Source organism: Podarcis filfolensis (genome assembly GCF_964270895.1).
Source record: "Podarcis filfolensis genome assembly, chromosome: 5".
NCBI lineage: Eukaryota > Metazoa > Chordata > Lepidosauria > Squamata > Lacertidae > Podarcis > Podarcis filfolensis.
In genome coordinates, this window is record NC_139608.1 from 43,664,773 (window position 1) to 43,689,753 (window position 24,981).

General features: G+C 41.8%; 1 protein-coding gene across 2 annotated transcripts in view; it reads left to right on the forward strand.

Moving 5' to 3' along the window:
- The window catches only part of SUFU (SUFU negative regulator of hedgehog signaling), a 71,593-nt gene extending 46,612 nt beyond the window's left edge, over positions 1-24,981 (forward strand). For both annotated transcript variants that reach the window (XM_083616450.1, XM_083616451.1), the window contains exons 9-12: positions 633-767; positions 1,573-1,711; positions 14,893-14,961; positions 18,198-24,981. In XM_083616450.1, coding sequence (XP_083472576.1) covers positions 633-767; positions 1,573-1,711; positions 14,893-14,961; positions 18,198-18,287 — 433 coding nt within the window. In that variant the 3' untranslated portion in view covers positions 18,288-24,981. The remainder of the gene's footprint in view (positions 1-632; positions 768-1,572; positions 1,712-14,892; positions 14,962-18,197) is intronic.

The window sequence follows — 24,981 nt, forward strand, 5'->3', positions numbered from 1 at the left end:
ATCTGTAGTGGCTTCCTGTGTGTATTGGTATGCTTTCATAGGTTTGAAGGCAATAGTGATGGACCTAGCACCCTACTGCCCCCCCCCATGCTTACTATAACCACTTTGGAGCACATGAAGATGGATTTTTGGATGCATTTCCCCCCTAAATTGATTTTTGAATTCTGAATTTATTGTTTTATACTGTGTTTTATGTTGTTTTTTGTTGCACCAATTAAGTGTTTTAAATTTGTTGTTAGCCGCCCTTAGCCCGGTTTTCTGAACCAGGAAGGGTGGGGGTATAAATATAAAATAATAACAATAACAATTGTTGTTGTTGTTGTTGTTGTTGTTGTTGTTGTTGTTGTTGTTATTAAAAGAGCTGGAGAACAAGCTGCCTGGGAGCCAGAATTACTGGATCAAAATTGCATGTGATACGCTGGAATATTAAGTTGGAGGGTAGAACATAGTGTACTTTTGTTGAGGATGGTTGCATACAGCCATGCTCCTCTCTGTTGGAAAAGTGTGTTGTCCATTTTCCAGGGCACAGCTGTCTGCCTTTGCCATTAATAAAAATCTTCTTTACAAAGTGATGTAAAGCAGGGTATTGGTCTTGGGCTCTAAATTCACACCTATGTTTTTCTTTCTCTTAGGAGTCGGAAGGACAGCCTAGAAAGTGAAAGCTCGGCAACAATTATTCCTCATGAGTTGATTCGCACAAGACAGCTTGAGAGTGTGCACCTGAAATTCAACCAGGAATCAGGAGCATTGATTCCACTTTGTTTAAGGTGAGTAGTCAGTAGTTCGCTCAGTTGGTTAGAGTGTGGTGCTGATAACAGCAAGGTTGCAGGTTCGAACCCCGTATGGGATGGCTGCATATTCTTGCATTGCAGGGCATTGGACGAGATGATCCTCGGTGTCGATTCCAACTCTATAATGATGTGAACTACCACCCTCTTGCTCCTGTCACTTCAAGCACACTGTCACCATTTAACAAGGCATTTTGTCCACATGACATTCACTTGTGAATGTACATGCTAATAATCATGCACTGGTACACAAGGCACTGCTTTTATCATAATTTAGTCCAATATACAGCCCTGTATTGATAGAATCCTAAGTAATTGTCAGCTGATTTGATTGATTTATGAAAGATTGTGTATTGCAGTTAGTGAGGAAGAGTACGATTGAGTGTGGTTATGGAAAGTGGAGTTTTGGTATGGAATTGCTTTCACTTGAGCTCCCTTATAACACACTCAGTAGTGTAGGAGCTAATTCCCTGTGGTGTGAACCCATGAGGCTGCACTATGCTCATCAGTATTGAAACTGAAACACAGGTCAAATCTAAGTCGTCGTCTTCTTTTTTACCCAGGGCCAAAATAGTCAGCAAGGGCCTTAATCATAGGTTACTGTGGTCATGTTATGTTCACCCACTTATGCCTTACTTTTTTATTATCTGTGAATTTAGAGTAATGTGCTTACATGCTGTGAGACTTGAGTAGTTTAGTGCTTATGATATAGCAGTGTGTCAGATGGAGAAGATACTGTGGATTTAGAAATCACATTTATGAGTGTTTATATTTACTCTTCCAGGGGCAGACTATTACATGGACGGCACTTTACATACAAAAGTATTACGGGAGATACAGCAATCACTTTTGTGTCAACAGGAGTTGAAGGGGCCTTTGCTACAGAGGAGCATCCATATGCAGCACATGGGCCTTGGTTACAAGTAAGAGCCCTCTCATCCTCTTTCCATCTTGCTGCAGTCACTCCTTCCTTCTTCCCAAAAGAACATTTCTTCACTTCATTTTGCTATATTATTTTTAGGCCAAGGAAGCCTTTGCATTCTGCTGCAGTTTCTTTTGAAGTGTTTAGGAAAGAGAATTTAAAGCCAAAAAGTAATGGCAGTCTCTAATACTCTCTTCTGTGTAAGCAGCAATTTGCTCTCCCAGAATCCCAGAACATTTTACAAACTCTGCATCCTCTAATTCCCTCTCTTACCACTGCAATGCAGCTACCTCTTGTAGTTACTGTTTTTGAACAGCACAATGCAGCCTAGAAGATAAGGTTACAATACTTGAACCCTTGAAAAACTCAAAAGGAAAATCAAAACTGCAGAAATGGGAACCTTGCAAAATGATCTTCGCCTAGGGCGCTGTTGTGAAGAGGCCTGGTTTTTGAGCAGAGAGGCATAGAATTCCTCTTCCCTTAAGATGAAACTGTAACACACTTTTGATTTAAGTGTTTTTTTCTTAAGATATCCACAACGTGAATTCCTAGAAATGACAGCACTCCTTCCGGCCCCTTTGTACACCGGGTATGTTTCACCCTTCCTAAAATCCTGCCATCATAACTGCGTACATCCTCTAGGATGAGCTAGTGGGGGCAGGAAATAGAGGAACTATTTGAAACAACTGAGTGAAATCCATGCCTATGAAGGATGGAACTCTGCATGGCTTCTGTATCTCACAAGATACAGTTAGGTTAGGACTCTTTCTCGTCTTGAAATACTTTCAAAGGCTGTAGCTTTGTGTATATAATCTACAACTAGTTAAGAAAAAGACAGGAAGTTTAGATGTGTGGCCATTTCAGCCCCCTCACATTTTTCAAGATGCATTTCTTTCCTAAGAACCCTTCAGTTCTTTGCTCCTGTAGGTGTCACAATTGGGCTGGGTATGAACTTTTTTTTTTTTAATTTTCTTAAGGCATATGAGCCTGATACACTTTTAGAACATGTTGAAGAGCTGTAGGAAGTCCCTGTCAGCTTGTTTTCTGAGAAATGGATTCGCTTTCCCAGCACACTAATGATTTAGGATAGACACTCAAAGGATCTAGTCCATTGTTCTGGTTCTTGTACTATTGCCTGTGGCCTCTGAATATTTGCTCCCGATAATGGCTTTTTAGGATTTGTCCATGTGGGAATGTATTGAAGAGCCCTGTATAGCTTCTCAGTTAGTGCTCCGGCTGTTAAGAAAGCACAGACTGAAAGTACAGACCCTTTTCAGAACAGACAAAGAATGATCTACATTTACTGGTTGTGGGTGTGGCATTTTTGGAAATAACCTTACCCAGTTTCATGCACCTCTGGCCGTCCTTCTTGCTGCTACCTGCCCTATAATTAGACATAACTGACAGATATAGGAAAGCTAGAATGAGTAGTTAGGGCCTAGAGCAAGCAGGTTAGTAGGTGAACCTGTAGTTGTAGAATATTCTTAGTTTTCGAAATGAAATAGCAGCTTGGCACAACCCATGTTTGGGGGGATAAAAGAGCACATTTGTCCTCAGCAGAGGTTTTGTATAATCAGATAAAGAATTCCCCAATGTCAGGGACAAGCAGGAGTTCCAAGGGGTGGGCAGAGAAGGCACGGGGGTAGGAGGATGGGGCAGAGAAAGAGGCCAGTGATTTGGGGAGTTCTGTGACACCTGTGAGGCAGGAGCTGGGGTTGGAGGAAGAGTCCGGGCGGGTGGGCAAGCAGCGGCGGGGGGGCTCCTCTGTCCCTCCCCCACTGTCTCCAAGGACAAGGAGGGGCTTAAAGCGACAGGAGCAGCTGGAGCTGCTGTGCAGGTGAAGTTGCCAGTTGCTTGTGTGAGGGGGCTTAAGTGAGCTGGAAGGGGCATGGTTGCTCCAACTGTCTGGGCCACAGTACAAGTCTGAAGAAGTAGGTGCCTAGCTAGCTAATTAGTAGGAGTGCTGTGTATATCCCTTGCACCTTAGGAGCTGATGTAGTTGAGTGTTTTGCCAACAAAGAACTAAACTACCAATTGCTTACCCTCGTTGGGGCTGGGTGTGCTCTGGACACCCAACCACATTTACTTCAAATACTTCGATTCTGTACCTAACAGTGACTACTCGTACCCAGCCCTTTTACTGTGTTTCATTTTTGTCTAGCAAGGAAGTGGGAGATGCATGAAAGTGTAAAAAATGTGACCTCTAAATGAGTGCTTTTGACTCCTCATTAGAAGCATAAAGGTATTTGGCTCTAAATGGAAAGCATGTTTTGGATAACGATAACAAAAGAGAATGTAGTAAGATTCAGACTATAAGCCTTTGCCTGTTTACTTGGGAATAAGCTCCACAGAACATAATGGGATTTACTCCTGAGTAGACATGTACACACCGCCCGTCGCTACTACTGATTGGATGGTTTAGTGAGATCCTCGGATCGGCCCCGCCGGGGTCGGCCACGGCCCTGGCGGAGCGCCGAGAAGACGGTCGAACTTGACTATCTAGAGGAAGTAAAAGTCGTAACAAGGTTTCCGTAGGTGAACCTGTGGAAGGATCATTAAATTTAGGGACGCGGGTGGCACTGTGGGTAAACCCTCAGTGCCTAGGACTTGCTGATCGTAAGGTCGGCGGTTCGAATCCCCGCGGCGGGGTGAGCTCCCGTCGTTCGGTCCCAGCTCCTGCCCACCTAGCAGTTCGAAAGCACCCCTAAGTGCAAGTAGATAAATAGGTACCGCTTTATAGCGGGAAGGTAAACGGCGTTTCTGTGTGCGGCACTGGTGCTGGCTCGCCAGTTGCAGCTTCGTCACGCTGGCCACGTGACCCGGAAGTGTCTTCGGACGGCGCCGGCTCTCGGCCTCTTGAGCGAGATGAGTACGCAACCCTAGAGTCACGACTGGCCCGTATGGGCAGGGGTACCTTTACCTTTAGACATGTAGAGGATTATATTATGTTTCCTAATGTAAAAACTACCAGGAAATCGTGATAGCAAGGATGGATGTAAAGGTGAGCATGTGGATATAAAGGTGAGCATGTGACTGAACTAAGGAAGATCCAGGTTGGACTTCTCTTGATTCTGAACATGATGAAATGTAAATGTTCAGCTATAAATTAAATACAATGTACATCCTTATAGAAAGATCTTTAAACCTTTTAGCAGTCAGTAATCCAGCTGTGCTCTCTGAATCTTGACACAGAGGTCAACCAGTGTTTTGTATGCCTTCTTTGGAAATATGGCACTCATGTTTCCAAAGCACCTTTTCCTTCTATTACTACTACCTTACAGAAAATCAGCTGCCAAAAACCCTAAGGTCATACTTCTCCAGGAACAAGGTGTGTTTACAAAGAATTGATTAGCTCCACTTTAAGTACTAATTTTGCCAAGGTGAAGGTGAATTAAATTGAGCAAGAAAAATCAGCTCATCCCCTTGTCTCATCCAGCAGGGCTGCTCTTAGATACCCTGGCCTTAGCCTGTTTAAGGCTTTAAAAGGAAAATAAAACATAACCCAGTATTTTGCATTTAACTTGGAAGCAAACTACTCACTTCTCTGGTAAAAACAAACAAACAAAACCCTGGAAGCAAACTGAAATCCAGTCTAGATGTTTTAACTCTGAAATAATAAAATCCCTGGCAGTCACTATCAGTTAATAGGCACACACTCTGCCTCAGTGAACATTGTTGAAAGACAGCCACACGTCCAATGGATTACAGCAGTGGTGAGACACCTCTGGAGGCAATTTCCCCCAATCCATGTCCACTTACCCCACACTTGACGTCACATGTCAGGTGTGAGGCAGGTAAAAAGACACAGCTGCATTGGGAGGGGGCTTTTATTTGGTGCCTTTTAAAATGGGTGTCAAATCCGCTTCTGGGATTGGTTCTACACAGGATCTCATGAGTGCAACCAGTCCCTGCTGGAAGTGGAGCATGCAGCTGCCACTGATAAGTTGACTTGCAATGACTACAGACCCCATTTTGTTTGACTTCATGGTTTGATTTCAATGGTTGGCCCCACTTTGCTTACATGTGAGGTGATTGAACACCAAAATAAGGCTTCTGTCATGTTTGGATTTAGCTTCCACTCCAAAAGTTCAGACCCCCCCCCAAAAGCTACCATTGCTAGTACTTGATGCATGTACTATCCATTTTTCATACAGAGAGCATCCATTAGTCACAAAGTGAGCCTTCTGCCCTCAGTACAGCTCATAGTTCTTCCTCAATGTCTTTTTTAATACTCTCTTGCAGTTGCATACCTTTTCCTCCACCTTTTAAAGCTCAGAACTTGCTGAGCTCCCTAACACCAACTTGGAACACACAATTCCAGATTGTTTAGGAATCTATATGCTCCCCCAAATAGTATTGGGGGGAGAAGTGCAACTTAATATTATTTAGATTTTATAATAATCTCATAGCAAGTTAAGGTTTTTTGGCCACAAAATTTGAGGTTCTTTAGCATTACATATTAAAGTCCATGAAGAAAACTTTTCTACAAGTTTTTTATACCTGCTAATCAGTTACACAAAGCTGAAACTTCAGGATTCCTTGTGTCAGCCTAGCTTAATTCCCTAACACCTTCCACTGTCTCCGGTATTGTTCAATGAGAAAATCACTTTGAGCCACAAAGATGCTAAGCAAGCAAGAAGTCTCATTTGTTAGCACTAAGCTTCTGTTTGTATGTTAGTTACTGTGGCAGTGTCTCTGATGTGTAACACTCATACTAATGCTGTACATGATCAAAGGCTTCCAGCAACAGTTTCACCTCCTCTGGAATAATGGCTGCCAAAAGCATCAGCACCTCTTTCTGAAGATATTGCTAAGGCAAACCTCTTCCTGGGGGCAGAGTGAATGCTTCAGGTGAGCATTAAAACAGCCATGCTGGGTCAAACAAATAGCCTATCCAGTGTTGTGTAATGGGCTTTCTGTCATAGAAACCACATACAAAAATTTTAATAGCATTGGAGCTATTAAAACAGCATTTTCCATTTCTTCCTGTTTTCTTCCAGCATCTGTCAGTCCATGGTGTTAGGAATAGTCAAAGCATTAAAAAGCTAAGACAGAACTTGCATTAAGACGGTCCCTTTTCCGAAATAATAGAATGGCTGCTTCATTCTTTATGTAGCAGCACACATGCATTTGCCAGTGCCTTTGCTTTATTAAAGGACCACCCCTCTCTTGGCTCCATTGTGTCTTTATCTGCTTAACAGGCATTTGCAAATGCATAGTTGTTGCTTGCCCACTCTAAATTTGTATGCTTACATCTAACAATATACTGTAATGTGAAAGGTAAGAAAAATGGCGAACATCATTATTTTGAAACTGGCACAAATGTTCATTTTGCTGTAAATACACATGTTGGAGAAACTGGTGTGCTGAGCCTGACCTCACCTTCATCTAGGCGAAAACTCATTTGAAAAGCAGTCCTGTAATTTACAGTCTCTTTAACATGTTTAGCCATCTTTTGTAACATGGTTTTGCTTTTGGATGTTACTATGCTGCTGGTGAGAAAAGTTCTACAGCTCAGGGCCAGACTAGATGCAACAGTAGCCAGCTGTTTTTTTAAACAGTATTTTAATAGTCACAGCCATGCCTCCCCCCATTGAAACTACAGTGTAAGAGGAAAGGGATAATGCCTCTCCCTGGGGCTGTCATTTGTCTTGGGCAGAAATTAATACCTTTATAATATCTGCATGTTTTGACCCACAGAAAGAATGGTGTGGAGAGAGTGGTTAAAACACACTCCAGTTCTATGATTTTGGTTGGATCTCCCCTGCCACCCCCTCCCAGCTATTATTAAAGTATTAAAAATAGCAACGCTATCTGCCTTCAGATGTAAGAAATGTGGGTAAGGAAACAGGGGCTGTTAGGGATGAGTATCTGGCCTTCATCAGTTTTTGTCGTGTTCCACTTTGTAAAAGGTGACTGTGTCTAGTGGGGGAGCCTTTAATATCTATGGAGGCTTCCAGCACATTTTGGAACCATACTTTCCCCTATAAGGAGCCTCCGCAAATACAAAAATTCCCCTCCTTGACACAGTCACTTCCTACAATTTAGACAATGATAAAAATCTAATAACCAAAGAAGGCTGCTGCCATGCCTGATTATGCCTACAGGTATGAGCAGTGTAAAAAATGTCTCCTCTTGATGTTGCTGTGTGTTATCTGTTTCCAAATAAAATTTAACTTCCTATTTGTTGCAGAGCATAGGCATGTCAACAGGTGTAAGCCATAATGGGTGTATGAAACAGCCATGCCATAGGCATAGGCAGGATTTATGTTGGGGGGGGGGGGAGGTAGGACATCCACCTGTCATCATCTTCTGTCTGGCAGATTTGGAATAAAATGTCTCAACAACTGTTTTAAATCACTTTCTTTTGCTCAGAAAAATCTGTCAAAAATATTTCTGCAGTTTCTACTTTTAGTTGTGTATTTTTATTTATTGACTTGATGGCGGGCAGCTACCCCCTCCCGGCTATGCCCATGAGCCATGTTAAGAGGCAGTATGCCAGTGAATACAACAATATGCTTGGGAGCAACAGTGTTGGAGGGCTCTTGCCTTTATGCTGTGTTTGCCATCTTCCCAGGAGCTGGCCACTGTGAGAAATGGGTACTGCCTTTTAGGTAGTGGTAACAACTAATTCTGCCCTTGGTGTTGTCTAAGCGTAGCTGCATATGTGAACATTGGGAAGAAATACACAAGAAATTGCAGCAGCCACTGCTCATACCGCATTCAAAATTTGCTTTCAAAAGTGCCTGGAGTTTGGCTTGTCAAGCAAGTATGCAGGGCGGCACTTGAACCAGGCCTGGCATGGGAAGTGAGAAGCTCACTGTGCACATTGAAGTCACTATTAAGGCTTCAGTCTGCCATTTTGTTGATCACCCTTGCTAATCAAGTTCTTCCCAAGCTTTGGCTATATAATAGTAATAATAGCAACAGCTGTAACAAATATTTTATTTATTTAACCCTTTGTCATGTAGGGTCCCAAGGTGGTATGCAATAGCATAGGGAAACAAGTAACAAACGTGGCAAAACAGGTGAAAACCATAGCATCAGGTGAAAAAAGCAAACATAAGTTGTAACCAGCCAGACTCAAAACCAGTCCTTGGAATGTCCTACTATTCAGCCATTTTTGCCTCCTGTTAGCTACTTTTCTTTAATATTTAACAGAAGGCTAATCCCTAACAGGCCTTGACTTGGGTTCTTATTTTTAGAGCAGGGAGCTTGATGTACCTTTTTGAAAGGTCCATGTCTTTGATGTGCATTGAATCACTCTTAGGTTTCATGTAGGTTTCATGCCCAAAAAATTCTGTTACGTTGATAAGGAAGGATTTCTCTTCATAAAAATCCTTATCCAAGCATTTCATAAGAAAATAAGGGTCTCTGACATGCAGTTTTTGAGATTACCTCTGAAGAGTAATTTCTTGTTCAATAAAATAATGACAATTTTTTTCTTTAAAGTTCCCCAAGTCTCAGTGGCATGTTGGGAATACCAATATATGCTAAAGGTTTGTGGAACAATATAGGTTGAGTCTTTTGTGTCATTTCCTCAAGTCTCCCTTGAGTAGTGTAGCTTTACAGGGGAAGTGTGATGATTGTGACAAGAACATTCCAACACTATTACCAACACCCACCACAAACTGCTTTACTTGTTGCTTGAACAAACTTAGAGAGCTGACTTAATATATTGTACAATTGCTCTGTTCTAGTAAGGCTATCCAGAGGCGAGCATTTAGCAGTTTTATCACTTTCTCAAGATTTGTGTACATACATAGCACTGTGCAAATCATCCCCTAGGTTTGTTGAAGCAAAACAAGGCAATAGTGCCTTACCCTCTGGTAGGTGTTGAGAGGCACTATTAAGCCATGTTTAGCCTCTCTAGGGACCAGCATAGGGTTGATTCTACAGTCTAAGCTTGAATGACTCTGCCGCACCATCCCATTTTTAGCAAGAGAAGAAACAGTCAGCTCTCTCAAGTTTGCAAGCTCTTGCCCCATTAAATTCCTGGCTGCTATTCATATAAGAAGGTCCATTAGCAGTATGAAGATGCAGGCCTCCCTCCCTCCCTCCCACTGTTGGAGGGAAGGAGGCCCTGTTCTTGGCAATGTCTGTCCAGAATTGGGTAGGTACATTGCAGAGAATTGAAAACAAAGGGTCCCATGGCATCAGTGTTCTATTAGCATAAGTATTCATGGGCTGGAGTCCACTTCATCAGATACATGTAGTATTATACACAGTTGGCAGTATGGGTATAGAGAAGGGAGAGAGAGAGAGAAAAGGGGGCCAAATGGCTGTGAACAGCAACAAGCACATATAATTGTGACAACTATAAACCTGAAGAGAAGGGGGAAAACATTCACAAAGGCAGCAATTGGTGATAATATAATTATCCTAAGTTTTGCAATTGTTAGTTAACATTTGTACTGAACAGGAAACTATTGTCTGTATTCAAGCCTGAACAGACTTGGACTTCTTGGTTCTAATTCAACAATTTCACGCTGGAGTCTCCTTATAAAATAATTTCAGAGAATGCAATTTTTCAGGTTAGTAACAGGGCTCTGGGATGTTGAAATGTACTCTTACTGGTTTCTGAATGCTGCCATTTCTAGTGTCTGATTTGCGAACATTTTGTCTTTTGCATAGAGACTGACCTTTATGTAGAAGGACATTGCTGGCAGGTGACAATACATTACAAAGGAATATGAGCAGGTGCACGAGTCCTTAACGTTAGGTCTTACAATAGTGCATCAACTTTGTCCTAAAAAACACTCAGGCATCTAGGATTGCAGTAGGGTCTGTGTCCATGTACAGCTACTTAAAAAGATCTCAGCAAATATCAGACCCTGGGCAAGAGAGGCACTCCTTCTGGTAGTCAGAGCCCCAACTATTCCAGGCTTTCTATGTTAACCAGAACCTTGAATTTGAGAGTAGCTATCTTTAAGCAAGGATAAGTCAACTCAAGACCTGTGAGAAAACAGTATCATTGTTCAGGATGGCCTGTAGATCCTTGACATTATGCAGACATGGTTTACTTGTGAGCTGTACATGACAGGTAGTGTTCTGTCAATTTTTTCCCCTTACGGGATTTTCCTGTAGTAGATTATTTCTGGATACAAGTATAACCTTGATGATCCTGCTTTTTCACTTCATTGGGTGGGTGTTAATAGTTTAAGAAATGCCTGATGTAAAGCCTAAAGGTGTGAGTCCCTGTCCAACAAGTTGGAACAGATGCAGTTCTCTTAATAAGACTTGGCTATGGACAGTGGATCTTGTGGTGTCTTTGTGGTGAAAGTTAGATTACAAATGTGCAGTGGGTTTCTTGTATTTTTATTGCATAGAAACACACTGGTGTCCAGAAAGTGAACTGGGTGCTTGAAGTGGTCCAGGTCCAGGTCCATGTTCAGACCATCAACCTAATTTAATAAACTTTAGTTTGTGTGATTCCATTTGGTGGCTTAAATAATCATTCTGAAGCATAAAAAATACTTCCTCAGGTTTTAGATGGTGTGAATATGTCACAGCAAGAATGGTCTAAGGTGGCAACTTTTATAAGTGAAATAATTAGCAGGATTCCAACAACAAACTGCTTGTTCCCACAAAACGCTTTTCCTCCATAGAAGCTGCAGCAGCATTGTCTCTCCCTACCCCAAAAAATGCTGTTTTGCTGTGGCACTTCAGCCACCTACCACATTTCTGTCATGTCCGTGGTCATCATATCATCATTGTAGGCCGAGGAAGTCGTGTACAGAGGGACAGGTCGGTGGATTCTAGCATAGTTGAAGAAGTCAGACAACGTGTGTTGAAAATATAGCCTTTGGGGTACCTGGATCAAGGGAGAAGGATGGCAAAACCTAGCTTTGTTTCTCCTCTCCCCTTCGCTTGATTTGGGGTGAGAGAAATAAAGCTATATTTTGCAAGCAAAAGCAGAGAAGCCTCACTTGCTGCTGTTTGGAAGAGCAAGCAGGATTGCTCACCCTTCACATTAGCCAGTGCTTAGGGAGGGGGATTCTTTTAATGCTAATTTCAGGCATGTGAGAGAGCTCCCTGCAGGGTGCACTCTTGCATTCCTGTACCAAACAGGTTCGCTTGCCCTTTCATCCTACTTAGCAAAGAGCCCTCACATGCACCGAAAGCCCAGTTCTTAGGAGGATCGTTCTTCCTTCATGCTTGCTGCTAGGTAAAGGTGAAGGGACCCCTGACCATTAGGCCCAGTCGTGGCCGACTCTGGGGTTGCGGCGCTCATCTCGCTTTATTGGCCAAAGGAGCCAGCGTGCAGCTTCCGGGTCATGTGGCCAGCATGACTAAGCCGCTTCTGGTGAACCAGAGCAGCGCACGGAAATGCCGTTTACCTTCCCGCTGGAGCGGTACCTATTTATCTACTTGCACTTTGATGTGCTTTTGAACTGCTAGGTTGGCAGGAGCAGGGACCGAGCAACGGGAGCTCACCCCGTCGCGGGGATTCGAACCGCCGACCTTCTGATTGGCAAGTCCTAGGCTCTGTGGTTTAACCCGCAGCGCCACCCGCGTCCTTTTACTGAGTTCCAAAAGCGCTATTTGAAATATCCATCCCCATTCTCCTTTAAACAGTGCTTTTATGCAACTCTTTGCTGAAACAGGAGCATGGGGCTTCTCAAAAGCACTGTTTGAAGCCACTTGCACACTTCTCTTGTGAGCAGGTGGTAGTGGCAGGGGGGAGAGTGTGAGAGACCTTTCTTCCCCACATTGCTGCTGTTGCCTGCGTACTTGTAGGAGAAGAACATGCGCTGCCTCAAACAGCACTTCTGAGCAGGATATAATTCCCACTCATGGGCAATTGAGCAGAGATTACATCCTGCTGGGAACAGGATACACAGCCAAGCCAGACTTAAACCCCATCCTCCCACTGATCTACTGACATCGGCAGGTAGGTGTGGTTTGGGAGAAATGGCCTCATGGGCCACATTGGTTCCCCACCCCTGCTGTATGAGATCGACTATTAGAATGAGAATGTTTCCAGGATACATCTGGGGTTGGGTAACAACCAGTGCAGACAAACCCTTTTTACAGAGAACATCTATTGTTGGCCAGCCAAGTTTTTCCTGTTAACATTAGTTCATAAAATGTAATTTTAAGGAATTTGTTATTGTTTCTTGGCATCAACAACCAGACCTATAGAGTTACCTTTGCTTCCTCAAAACCTCCAGTTTCCTTTAGCCTTGCTGTAGAGACTCCCTCCAATGGATGAGAGAGAGGTTTTGCTGGGCATGCCACTCATACTTCTGCTTCTTCTTTTTTTACATTTTTAGAAAATGTTTCAGCTTTCCTATTTTGTCATTGCATAGTATATGCCAAGCCTTCATTGTAAACAAGAAATGTGAGTTCAGTTGTGTTTTTTTAAGTGCTCTTGGTCAATGAAAGTGAGATTCAAATTCCTAAGTGCTGATCCTGCATGATGGGGGAAATAGCCTCAAAATACAAACATGTCTTCTCCATAAACGTAAAGCATCATTTCTGTGTTTGCACAGTATTCTCATTGTTCCCTCTTGCCTAGTGTAATTCAGTGCTGCAAGATGTAGTGAGGGTCACAGGCTTAGATGACTTTAAAATGAGAGTGGCACACTTATAGAGGATGGGTGTATCACTGCATAATGTGATAGCTAAACAGAGCCTCCCAATCTCAGAGATTGTCTTTCTCTGAACATCCCTAGCTGAGGTGCAAACAGCAGAGGAGGGCTGTTTTCATACCCTGCTGTGGTCTTTCCCAAAGCATATTTCTAGTTATTGCTGTCCAGATATGTCCACTGTTTGCCCGAGCCTAGAAAACCTAGCATCGGTTGCTAAAGGCGGAGCACACTTGTAAGGTAGAGGGGGGTGTTGTATGTTTTACAAACAGTCTCCATACAAAGGCAGAACCATGTCCTAGCTTGAGAAACCAGTTACAGCAGGCTAGTGAGGCAGGAACTGTTTGCACAATGCCACCAGGTCTATTGAAGTGTTGTGGCATTTCAAAAGCCTCATAGTGAGTACCATTTGATAGCCTAGGGTCTGTTTGCTGCTCTAGGGACTGTTTACCATGTTAGTTGTAGCTGAAAGTTTCCCTGGGAGGAAAAGATCCTCTTGGATGAGAGTTTTGAATGTGTGTAGAACAACAGAGATAGTTATCTCAGATTTTCCTATCATTTTCCTACAGGGAATTCGCCCCCCCCCATAGGGGAATAAATGGCTACTGTCTGCTACCAGTCTCTTCATAGTGTCCTGTTGTTAGGAGCTCTTAAATATTCTCAAAAGGTGGTGCTCAGTTCAAGTTGAACATTTTTCAAAGAACAGGGCCTATTTGTTCAATTTCAACTTCTAAGCTTCTAAATCCCAGAAGAAATTAAATGAGGTGCCTAGAGCTATGACAGCCTGTGATGTTGATTTGCTGCAGATGTCACCTTTAATATCATGCACATCAAATGCATGCGATTTCTAGTGCAATGTGGTGCCGCCACTGCAGGAACAGTGCTGAATTTAAGGAATGCTGTGAAAAAGATATTGTTGATAATAGCTAACTGTACAGTCTCCTTAAAAGCCATGCAGTAGGAACTCTTGAGGGTGAAGACATGGGTAGGAGATAAGGGTTTTTGCTGCTATGCCTAAATGCCCTTGTGTATCTGGTTTATCTGACTCTTGCAGGAGAAACATGATTTGAGCTAGGGCAGGTATATCTTTTGTCTATTAGTGCTGGATTACGTCTTGGTATTTCAGGCATGGTTTAACAAAGAAGTTCTTTGAAGGTTAGATTATTTGACCCATTTGGTAGGAAATGTGTTTGCAGGCTAATAGTAGCTTGCTCCTCTTCCTCCTATCAGTTCATTGAAGCCTAAGGCTAGCTCATGGTGTTTCAGACAAAAAGCACCTCCTTTCTCCTATTGCCTGTCTTTTCAGATAATGTGATCTCTCTTCACAGTTCTTAGCTTTTCTTCTTCTCTGAATCAAAGCTTTCAGTTTTTGACACAGGGAGAGAATTGATGATACAACTAGATTCCCTAATAATTGCAGCATTTTGTAGGTACTAGAGGAGGAAACAAACCGACCTCCAAGGGCTTTGTGAATTTCTGTATGAACAACAGTACAGTTTCTTCTCTGTGCACTAAGAAAGAGTCTGTTGCTTGGCAATTAGGTGAAGCTTGGAGCGTAAAAGAATAAAACTACTGTCTCTCCCTTTTGCAGATCCTGCTGACTGAAGAGTTTGTGGAAAGAATGCTGGAAGACCTAGAAGATCTGAATTCTTCAGAGGAAGTAAGTTTCTTAACTCTAATATCCAAAGGGACTCTTTCTGTATTCAGGGGGTTGATTTGCTTGGTTGATGGTTTGATGGCCTGGTTTCTTGGCTATAAATCCAGGGCTCATGTTTTCTTTGCTGTTATCACCCAGTCATGTGGCCACCCCAAGATTATGTGGTCGGAGCACTGGGGATGGTAAAGATTGAATGTTCTATTTTAGGACACCTATGCTAGCCACTCCCCTGGCAGTTGTTGATGTCTTGGCAAAATTCCGACGGAATTCCTATCCCTTATAGTCTACTGAATGTAGACATAGACTTTGACTGTCCGTAATGAGACCTTCTGTAGTTTTTTACTGCTTACTTGACAGCCTTGCATTGTGGTAAGAGCATTTATATGACTCCTCTGTGGGACTGCTAATGGTTTTTCATGTGCATATCATAAGGTAATCCTCCCTAACATTCATTCATTGCCATGAAAAGCAAATAATCCTAATTCTCACAGTACCTGTTGACTCCAGTCAAGGTTTAAGCGCTTGTAGAACAGCCCTTCCTACTTCTACTGCCAAAACTGCCCTGTTGCTTAATTCTTACTGCTGAAGTTTTGTAGTCTCAGAATTAGAAGGCTGTGTTGTAATGAAAGTTACAGTAGTAGTTTATTTTTAAATTGACAAAGGATAAGGGGAGGGTGGCAGAAATTTACAGTCAAAGGAGATAACACAACCAACTTGGAACATGCAAACCTGGTTTTCTGTAATGGAGTCTCTCCTGGCCAAAACTGAAACTTCCTTTTAAGGTGCAGGCTACTAGAGAAAAGTTATTTTTAGGCATGCTTCATATTTATTTTTAGGGGTGCTTCATAACAGTCTTCAGGGTTGGCAGTGGGGAACCCTCTCCATTCCCCAAAGTCTTAGGTCAATGAGAAGTTTGGTTCATCATATGAGGAGTAGGCGACTGCCTCTTGGTCAGGGCCAGAAAGACAGCTGGCTCGGGGACTGCACAGTTACCTAGAATCTTAAAACCACGCAGGAAGGCTTGGCACACTTCTTACATGAATTAAAAATGGATTTGAAAGACATTTTGAGGAACAATCAACATCAAAAATGGGGGTGTGGGTTTTTTTACAGCAACAAAAACTAGAATGAAGTTAAAAGACTGTTTCATCTTGCATCTAATACTTAACCCAGTAAATGTGAATGAAGTTGTCTTTCATTATTACACCAAGTTTACTGCCTCCCTAATTTTTATTTATCTCAAGATCATCCAAGTTTTTAGTGAATAAATGATAGTTCTAAATTACTTTTTAACCATTTTTTCATGTGAAGAAATTATTGGAGGAGTTTTAAAATAAGTTTACCACTGAATGATCTTCCCTCAGTGAAGCAGAGCCCTAATGTGAGCTTTCTCTTGATTTTATGTAAGCATGATCTACTGGTTCTCTCTGTTGACAGTAGGTTTCTGATATGCCCAGGATACCTGGTTTTTTAAGCTACCAAGCTCTTAAACTCTCCCATCATGGTTAAGAGATTTCTTTAATGTTAACATATAAACACCTATACATTCTATCTCTCTTCAAATGACATTTTCTAGTTCAATTTCTTCAGTCACTCTTTGGATTTTTGCTAGCTACCATTTTCTCTGTTCACTCATTTTAGAGTTGTACTCTGTCCTCCACTTTACCTGAAAAACATTTACATCATCATCCTTAAGTGTTAAATCATCCCGAACTTGATGATCCTCAACTCCTGTTTGCTTACCCTGAGAAGTTAAGTCTAAAAGCTTCTCTGTGACTTCTTTCATGTTCAGCACCAGCAGTTTGGTTACACTGCAGTTGAAGTGGAGGGTGCCTCTTTTGTACAGGCTCAGCTTGTCCCAGAAGAGACCCTAATGTCTAGCAAATGGCTGCTCTAAAATGCTTTGCTTAATAGTGTGATAGAAATTTCCTTAATCTATACTCTTCCTCTTCATACCACTATCACATCCAAGAACTAGGGCCCTGCAGTTCCATCAGTCTAGCTGGTCCTGTATGTGGAAGAGAGAGCATTTCTGAAAATACTACCTTGGAGGGCTTTGACTCAATGTTCTACTCAGCTATTTTTCTAGAAAAAGAGGTGCCAGAACTCAGCATGAACACCTCCCTCGTTCTCTTTGAATGGCAATGGCGCCCACCTGAGAGCTGCTGGAACTGAGTTCTGGCAGAAAAAAAGCCCATGCAACTTAACTACTCCTCAGCCAGTGTGCACAATGGTCATTGACTCCTCCATCTAACAGTCCATCCAGCAAGTCTATCCAGTCTACAGTCTTCCCACCAGGCAGACACCACCCCCAACTTTGTGATTGCCTCTTACTAGACCCTTCCCCAAGCAGTTCCTGTAAGTTATTAAGCACCCAAGAAATAGGACAGTTCTATGGAATTCCCCCCTCCCAATTCCTCAACTAAGACCCTTATTCTCCATAATAGCAAATGAACTGCTGGCATAGAGTAAGGCTCCTCTATGTGTCCCTGAATTCTGCCCCTCTATTTTTCAAAGTCAGCCTCAAGGGAATGAATTTGTTCCCAAATAACCAGGAGCTCATAAGTCCCTATATTTCTGCTAGTTTTCTAGTTTTGCTACTGTTTTTGTTATGTTCATGTGTGATTGATGTTAACCTTGAGAGGCTTATTGGAACTTCACTTCCCCACGACCCTTGTATGAATCCTTTATTTGCCAGTCTCACCAGCTTCTTCCTCAACTACCTTATTGTGGGGTTTCACTTGTGTTTGCTGTATATCAAACCTATTTTAAAACTGTTTTATCACTGCATTTTCAGTGTATTGAACTCTGTGCATGTTGCTGTACTCTGAAGTCTTCTATGCATGATACGCTGGGCTAGAAAACCTCTGAATTCACTGACTCAGTCCTTCTTAAGCAGGTGCCAAAAAAAAAAAAAAAAAGGCCCTGGTGAATTAAGAGAAAGCAAAGTAAGACAGTAATGCACAAGTGAGTGGTAGAAATAGGAAAAAAAATATTTGGCTATGTAATCTATGTAAACTGACCTGTGATCTTTGGATGAAGGGTGGTATACATTTTTAATAAATAATGATAAAATAACAGTCTTCTGTCCCAAATGAACACTTTGGAAAAAGATTTCCTTATTTACCTGATAGCTGGAAACTTTTGCTTCTATTGGGTCTAATGGTATTATTTTGTTTGCTTTGTGTATCATACATCATGGTAAGTTATATTAACTAATAACTTCTTTGCTTTTTTAGTTCAAACTTCCAAAGGAGTATAGTTGGCCTGAAAAGAAACTGAAAGTCTCCATCTTGCCTGATGCTGTATTTGACAACCCACTGCATTAAAGCCAGCTGACACCCACAAGCAACAAGTTGCTGTATGCTGCCCAGTGACTCATGGGATAATTTAGTGCAGTAAAAGCTCTTCCTGCAAATAAGAGATGCTGCTGCATATCCACTGCAAACAACGGAGGGGTTACTCAACAGCAGTCCAGCCAGAACTCAATTCTTCCAGTACCTGGCATTCTCTTCCGTCATGGAAGAACTCTGAATAACCTGCATATGAATGAGTGCGAGAGTGAGACAAGGAGAGAGAAGTATTTAACTATTAATAGTAGTTGTAAGAATTCCTTTCCCTACTTTAACTGGCTCCAGAGGTCCCTGCAACCCCCAGCTCAGGGTTTATGTGCCTCATCCGCCTTGGCTTAATCACACAATTTTCAGGCGTAAACACACAATCCATTAGAAGTATTTTTTGTAACTCTCAAATTCTTTAATTAGCCATGCTTCTCCTGGCCAGAATTATTCCTTCAGTGTGATTTTTTTTTATTGCTCCAGAAAGGCCATTTTGTTTATACTTTATGTACACACAATCAAACTGAGGAAACACTGATCAGTTTTGATGCCACACTGGGGACTGATTTGGCAGGGGAATCATGGTCCCCCTGGCTAAACTGCCATGATGTTATAGAGGGGGCTGTACTTAAGCTGTCATTTTAGATTCTGAATTCTGAGGCCTATAAACATCCTATTTAAGTCAGGCGTTTGCCCTAGGGAAGAGATACAGCTTGGGTTATATTTAGGAAAAGGTTGCTTTAAAAAGTTATGTGAAACCCAAGCCTAAGTGTTTTTCTTCAGAACGAAACTTAATGGTGTTCAGTGGGGCTTCCTACCAGGTAAGTATTTACTGGATTGCAGGATTAAGCACCTATCTTAGTGTGTCCTAGGGTAATAGGCCAAAATGATAATTGATACTCTTCAAAGATAAGCATAACTTCCTTGTTTCATGGTCACCTATAAAAGGGACAAGTACATGGAGAATTGGGTTTCATAGGTATTTCTCATTGGGCTGTACAATGAGCGGAGGGCTTTGGGTTTTTATTTTCTAACTTGGTACAGCCAGATCTTCTGGGTTAACAATTCTGATACTGTATCCTTCCTGAAGTTTCCTATAGATTTGTACCAAATTTTCCTGACTCATACTGCAGAGAAATAGAAAAGGGTACATTAGTTAAAGAGATGCCTGAAAACCTATTGCCTTGTTTCTAAATTGGCTTTAAAAACAAAGTTTTCCAAAGAACATTTATTTCTGCTGAAATCATGTTTTCACTTTCCATTCACATATTTTGGGAAGGCATATCTGTTAATTTTAATGCATATTGAGTCAGGGCATTTCAGAATGTTTTGAAAATTCAGCTTGATGTACTGCTGTATACACAGGCATTAATTTTCAGAGTTATGGCCTGATTTTGAGACAGCTACACTGTATTTCTAACACCATTTTGTGCAGACTTTGACTTTGTGTTTATAGGCAGTTTGACTAACTTCCTAGGAGAGGAAAGTGGTAGTAGCTCCATAGCTCACCACCGAAAATGAAATCTGGCACTGCTAAAGCAGAAATCTACAACCTGAAACTATCTTCTGAAAGTTTCTGTTACAAAGTTTGTAGAAGGAAACATGTTGGATCTCTTTCCTTCCCTTCCCAAGAGAATGTGAGTCCACTTCAACTAGGCAACTATTCAAAATACCATGTTCTCTTGTTGTGTATACTTAGGTTCTTCAGAAATTTTGTCACGGGCATAAGTGACCTTCAGAAATTGCTCAGAATTGTTGTATACTGATGTACACCAGAATTGGTGTACACCCATGGGCTGATGGCTAGGGAACTGGACCTCGAGCAAGTTTAGATAGATATGTGCTGGTGACATAAAGTAGCTCACAATAAACTATTTAATATTGCCCGCAGGCTCCCTGTCAGAATCCTAGAAGCCTCACCTTTCATATTAAGTAAAGGACTTAGGATCACATGGTACACTAGTGGGGTCTGATGTTTAGGGCATACAAGGCAAAAAAGCTTTGGGAGTCACTCACTTAGTTTGTAGTATTTTGGAAGCTGTTCCGCTGTCGTGAGCACAATTCAAATGTGCTAATGTAAGCAAAATTGACTAACCGCTATTGCCAAATTGACTAAGCATAAAACACTGCAAGGTTGAAATAGGCCAAGCCATAGAAGGTTGTAGTGAAATCTTGTAAGGGGTCCCTGCTTATGAGGAAAATCTTTTGGCATTCAAATGGTGTGCTATCACTCAAATGTTACTGTCAGATACCTAGCATATTTTCCCCACAAAAGCCATCCTTATTAGGCCTAGCTTTCACAAACAGCAGCTGGGATGATAAAGCTGTTTCTTGACTGCTGTGCTTAGGACTGCAATGGAGTCTCATATGACAGAATGCTCCTCTGTGCAAGAGAAAAAATCCTTGCACATAGAAAACTGGCATGTCAGGGAGGAGAGTAGAAACCTTCTGCCTGACGTTAATTTCCTATGTACATAGAAATGTTATTGGATGAAGGAGAATTCAATTATGTGAGGCTTTAGAAGTCATTTCTAGAGTCTAAACTGTCTGGCTTTTCTACAGTTTATCTTGGAAGCCTTGTGTTCCATAGTAGTTTAATTAATGTAGTGAGGCTTTACACAGCTATACTGTCTCATTTGTTACTCTCTATAGTTTACCCTCTATGGATGCAGTAAAGAGCTGAGGAGTTTCCTATCTGAGAAATGAAAGAATCCATGGAGGGAAAGCCAGAAATCCTATGAAATGTTAATCTGGAAATGAAAAAAAAATCTTGTGGGTTTTTCAGGAAGGATCTGTGAGCTGGAGACTAGACTACAGTCTTCTGTGGCTTTTGATAGTTTGCTGCAAAGTCCACACTGATGTTACATTTTTCCATAACTTTTAAACGTTTTGTTCTGCATGAGCATTCCTTTAGAGAGAAAGAACTGGTCCAAAGTGTATTTAAAATGACTGTCTTGTAGGGTTTGCAGAGTATTCAGATTTCATATCTGCCTGAAAGTACCCACAAATTACTACCTTGGCAAATCAAAGGTAAAGTGTCTTGGTGTTTAATCAGTAACAGTTTATGGCAGTAACTGCTAGAAACTATTATTGTTGGCTTCCCAGAGGACTTAATGGAATGGAGCTTGGTCTCTCTGTTTACTGTGTATTGCTAACTTTTCACTGTGGTCACTTATGCTGACCATTCCTCCCACCCTAAGACAAGGCAGGAAGAGTTTACTTTGCACTCTTGTTCTCCACTTGCTAGTTACTAAAGTGGCTAACAGGAAACTGGAGCTTTGGCTGTTCTTCATTTGGTTTGCACCTGCTGCTTAATCCCTTCAGCACCTGGAGCTGTAAACACCATTCCTCGGTTGCTGCGACAATTATTAACTTTCAGTGCAGCTGTTGCACCAGCCATGTGCCAGGACAGTGCTAACCTAGCCATCAGACCAAATGGCAACAAAAGAGCCATTCCAGAGGGTTTACTGTCTAAATATGAAGCAGTCAGTAAGTAAGTGAGCAAAATATAGATGGGCTGTAGAATTTCACATGAGAACACTGCAAGCTATAAGAATATAGTTTTAGCAAAACAAAAAAATTCCATCCCCACTTTTGTGGGTTTCCTCTCCCCCATGGCACTGACATTGGTAGCAAGGGAAGTTATAAAAACAGAATCCACTCCCCTCTTCAAAGCACACTCATCGGCTGTGTTTGCATGTAAGGTTAAACCATAGTTAATATTTAACTGTGGTTTAATGTGAATGAGCAGCATGCTGGTGCACACTGCTCAAAAGTCCCTGCTTTGCTCCTCCCTCGCTCTTGGCTGCATCATACTGGGAGCAACAAACTACAAGACTTGACTTGTCATGTCGTCCAAACCCATGCTCCTGGTTTGTTTGGGGGAACCAAGCCATGCGTTTAAGTTTAGATGACACACCACCTGTGGATTGTTGCTCCCAGCTCATTCTGGCACACTGCTCATTTGCATTAAACCATATTACACATGTCAATTTGAAGCTGAAGGGGCTGCTCAAAGTGCTAACTGGCTGGACATTTGTGACACCATGAAACAACCTCTGCCTGTAATAATTTTCAGCTTCAGAATAAATGATGGCTCTTTAATCATGAATAAGTCAGGCACTGTATGATTGTTTAAATGCAAAGTCCTACCAGCAGCACTTTAAAGATAACAAGAAAGACAGGCAGCTCAGCAGAGAAGGGTGAGGGTGGCCTAGAAAGCAGTGTTCACTGCAAAGAGAGTGTGTGTGAGAGAGAGAGTCTAAAGAATGAGGGTTACTGAGCTTACCCCCATAGGGACAAAAGAAGCTTGCTCCTGTACATCTGTATGCACCATTAGACACAATAGCTCAGGATTTTGTTTTTCTGGTGTGTAAATCTGAACTTTGCCACTAAGCCAAATGGTTGGTTGGACAGAGATGCTCTACATGCACACTGCAAGCTTCTTCAGCATGTTTTGCACTGCACCATGATCATCCACCTAGCTTTGCAGATCTGGAAGTGTCAGGCACTTCTATGGCAGATGAAAGCATGGGTTTCACATCTGCATGCATGCTGGTGGAGTTCATTGCTGCTGTAGGGATTGCTCCATCTCATCACACTTGTGTTTTTCTAGCAGCAGGGAGAAAATCATGAACTGTTTTAAAGAAAAGCCCTTTACACATAAAAGCAAGGGAAGTAAGGGTCAGAAAGCAAATGTATTTGCAGAAGTGTTTTTAATGGCTTGGGGCAAAAATGTGTTAATGTTTAATGTTTCTCTCCACCACTACCATCATTGTAATTTATAGGAACAGAAAGAATACCTTCATATTCTGGCAGCCCTATGTTACTGTAGCTTTTCCTACCTTTACTTGTTCCGTCTCTTTTGAATCCTCCTTTGCTGAGCATCCAAAATGTCAAACAGAAAATGAGCCTGTAGCTGATGAGGGTTTCAAAAGGATCCCTAGGCTGACCTGCCTCTCAGGCAATTAACCCATGGGCATTATGCACTTTTCAGCTTCTTCATTTCATACACAATTATTTTTTCCTCAGATTGCTTACAGACCATAAAGTCGTAATAAGTGGTACATTAGCTTTACAGTATCATTCCAAGGCTGTCATAAAGGTATGCCTTTTCTACTTTCTGCCAGCCAGCTAATAAGGAGGTTGGAGAAGTATTCTGAAATACCCTTTCCATCTACCTACTTTTATGATTCACTGTTGAAATGTGGAAGCCTGATAGCAGAATAGCGTAATGAATACCAGCGTGTGAAGTAAATGTTTAAAGGGCTCAATCAAATACACTTTAATTTCAGAAAACAGATTTGTTTAAAAGCACAGACCAGAATCTGCTTACCAGCTGATGGTTCTGGTTTTGCAAACACTTCTCTTACTACTCTCCTCGCCCTCCTGCACACATTTCCCTTTGCTTGTTTCCTAGTTTGGGTTGAAATCAACATGGCTGCTGTTTTCTTTCCTGGGCCCTGATGGCAAAGGTCTGCATTCATCACTGCTCCTCTACATAATGGAAAAATAGGGGGAGAATGGTTTGAGCCTTGTTGACAATAGTGCATGTTAGTGTAGGCCCTTCAATAAGAGAGGATAGCCACTGCCAGCCCTGGTTAATATTCTGGGGAAACACAGGAGTGTGCAATTGTCTTCAAAGGATCTGTTGGCTCAGGTTTAAGCCGAGTATCCCTTTCGCTAGTTTCCCTTTCAACACTGAACAGAATCTCAATTCTGTATAAAGACTTCACCTACCTTAGGGAAAGCGAAACCTATTAAAGTGATAAAACCAGTGAGTTAATTCAAAAGATTCTGTGCTCTGATTGCTGATGAATTACACAGTCTGGGGCCTGGCTTTTCTGGAGCTGCAGTTCACAATTTAGCAGGATCAAACTGCCATTGTGGAAGAAAGCTCCTAAAAGCCACGGGCTTTGTGGCCCAGCCCCCATTCTTAGGGCCATTCCGTGTGCTAGATCCTGGGTGAGAGGGCTCAGGAGCATAGCATTGGTGTTCAGTTCTAGCAGATCAGATTGTCGCTGCTGCTAAACACAGCAAATGAGACTTAAAGGAATAAATTAAGGTAATGTTACACTCCAGGTTTGCCTTTGCCTTCCTTTCTTGAGACTGTTTTATATCGGTAGGAACCAGAGTTCACTGTTAAAGCAGGGTGGATTTTTTTTTTTTAACATGATAGTGCTCTTGTTGTTACTGTAGTTTTATAATTTGGATGGCTGTAGTGCTAGAAAACAAAATGAGTGGTTTTGCTTTTGGAGGACCTAATCCTTAGACCCGCTCAATTTTTAATTCTGACTGCTGAGGCTACTTTTACCAGCTTCAGCTGAGATGAACCTTTTTGTAGTTCATCTATGTGGCACGTGTGTGTGTGTGTGTGTGTGTGTGTGTGTTTTTCTCAACAAAAATCTTAAGGACATTGCAGAAGCTGTCTGAAAATGGCTTGCCATTCCTGCAGTGAAATTCTCAGTACTTTGTAGTATGCCTTTTTTTCTACCAAAAAAACAATGGGAACCTAAACTAGCAGAGGTTTTAAAGATATTTTATATTAGTTTCTAATGTATATTCTTACATTATCACAGTGCCGGTGTGTGTTCACCTGCGCAAAACTACTTTTTGTAATATTTTTGTGATCACAAAGCTTTGTTTCCCTCCTGTGTATTCAAAGTGCATTAAACTTGTTTGCATA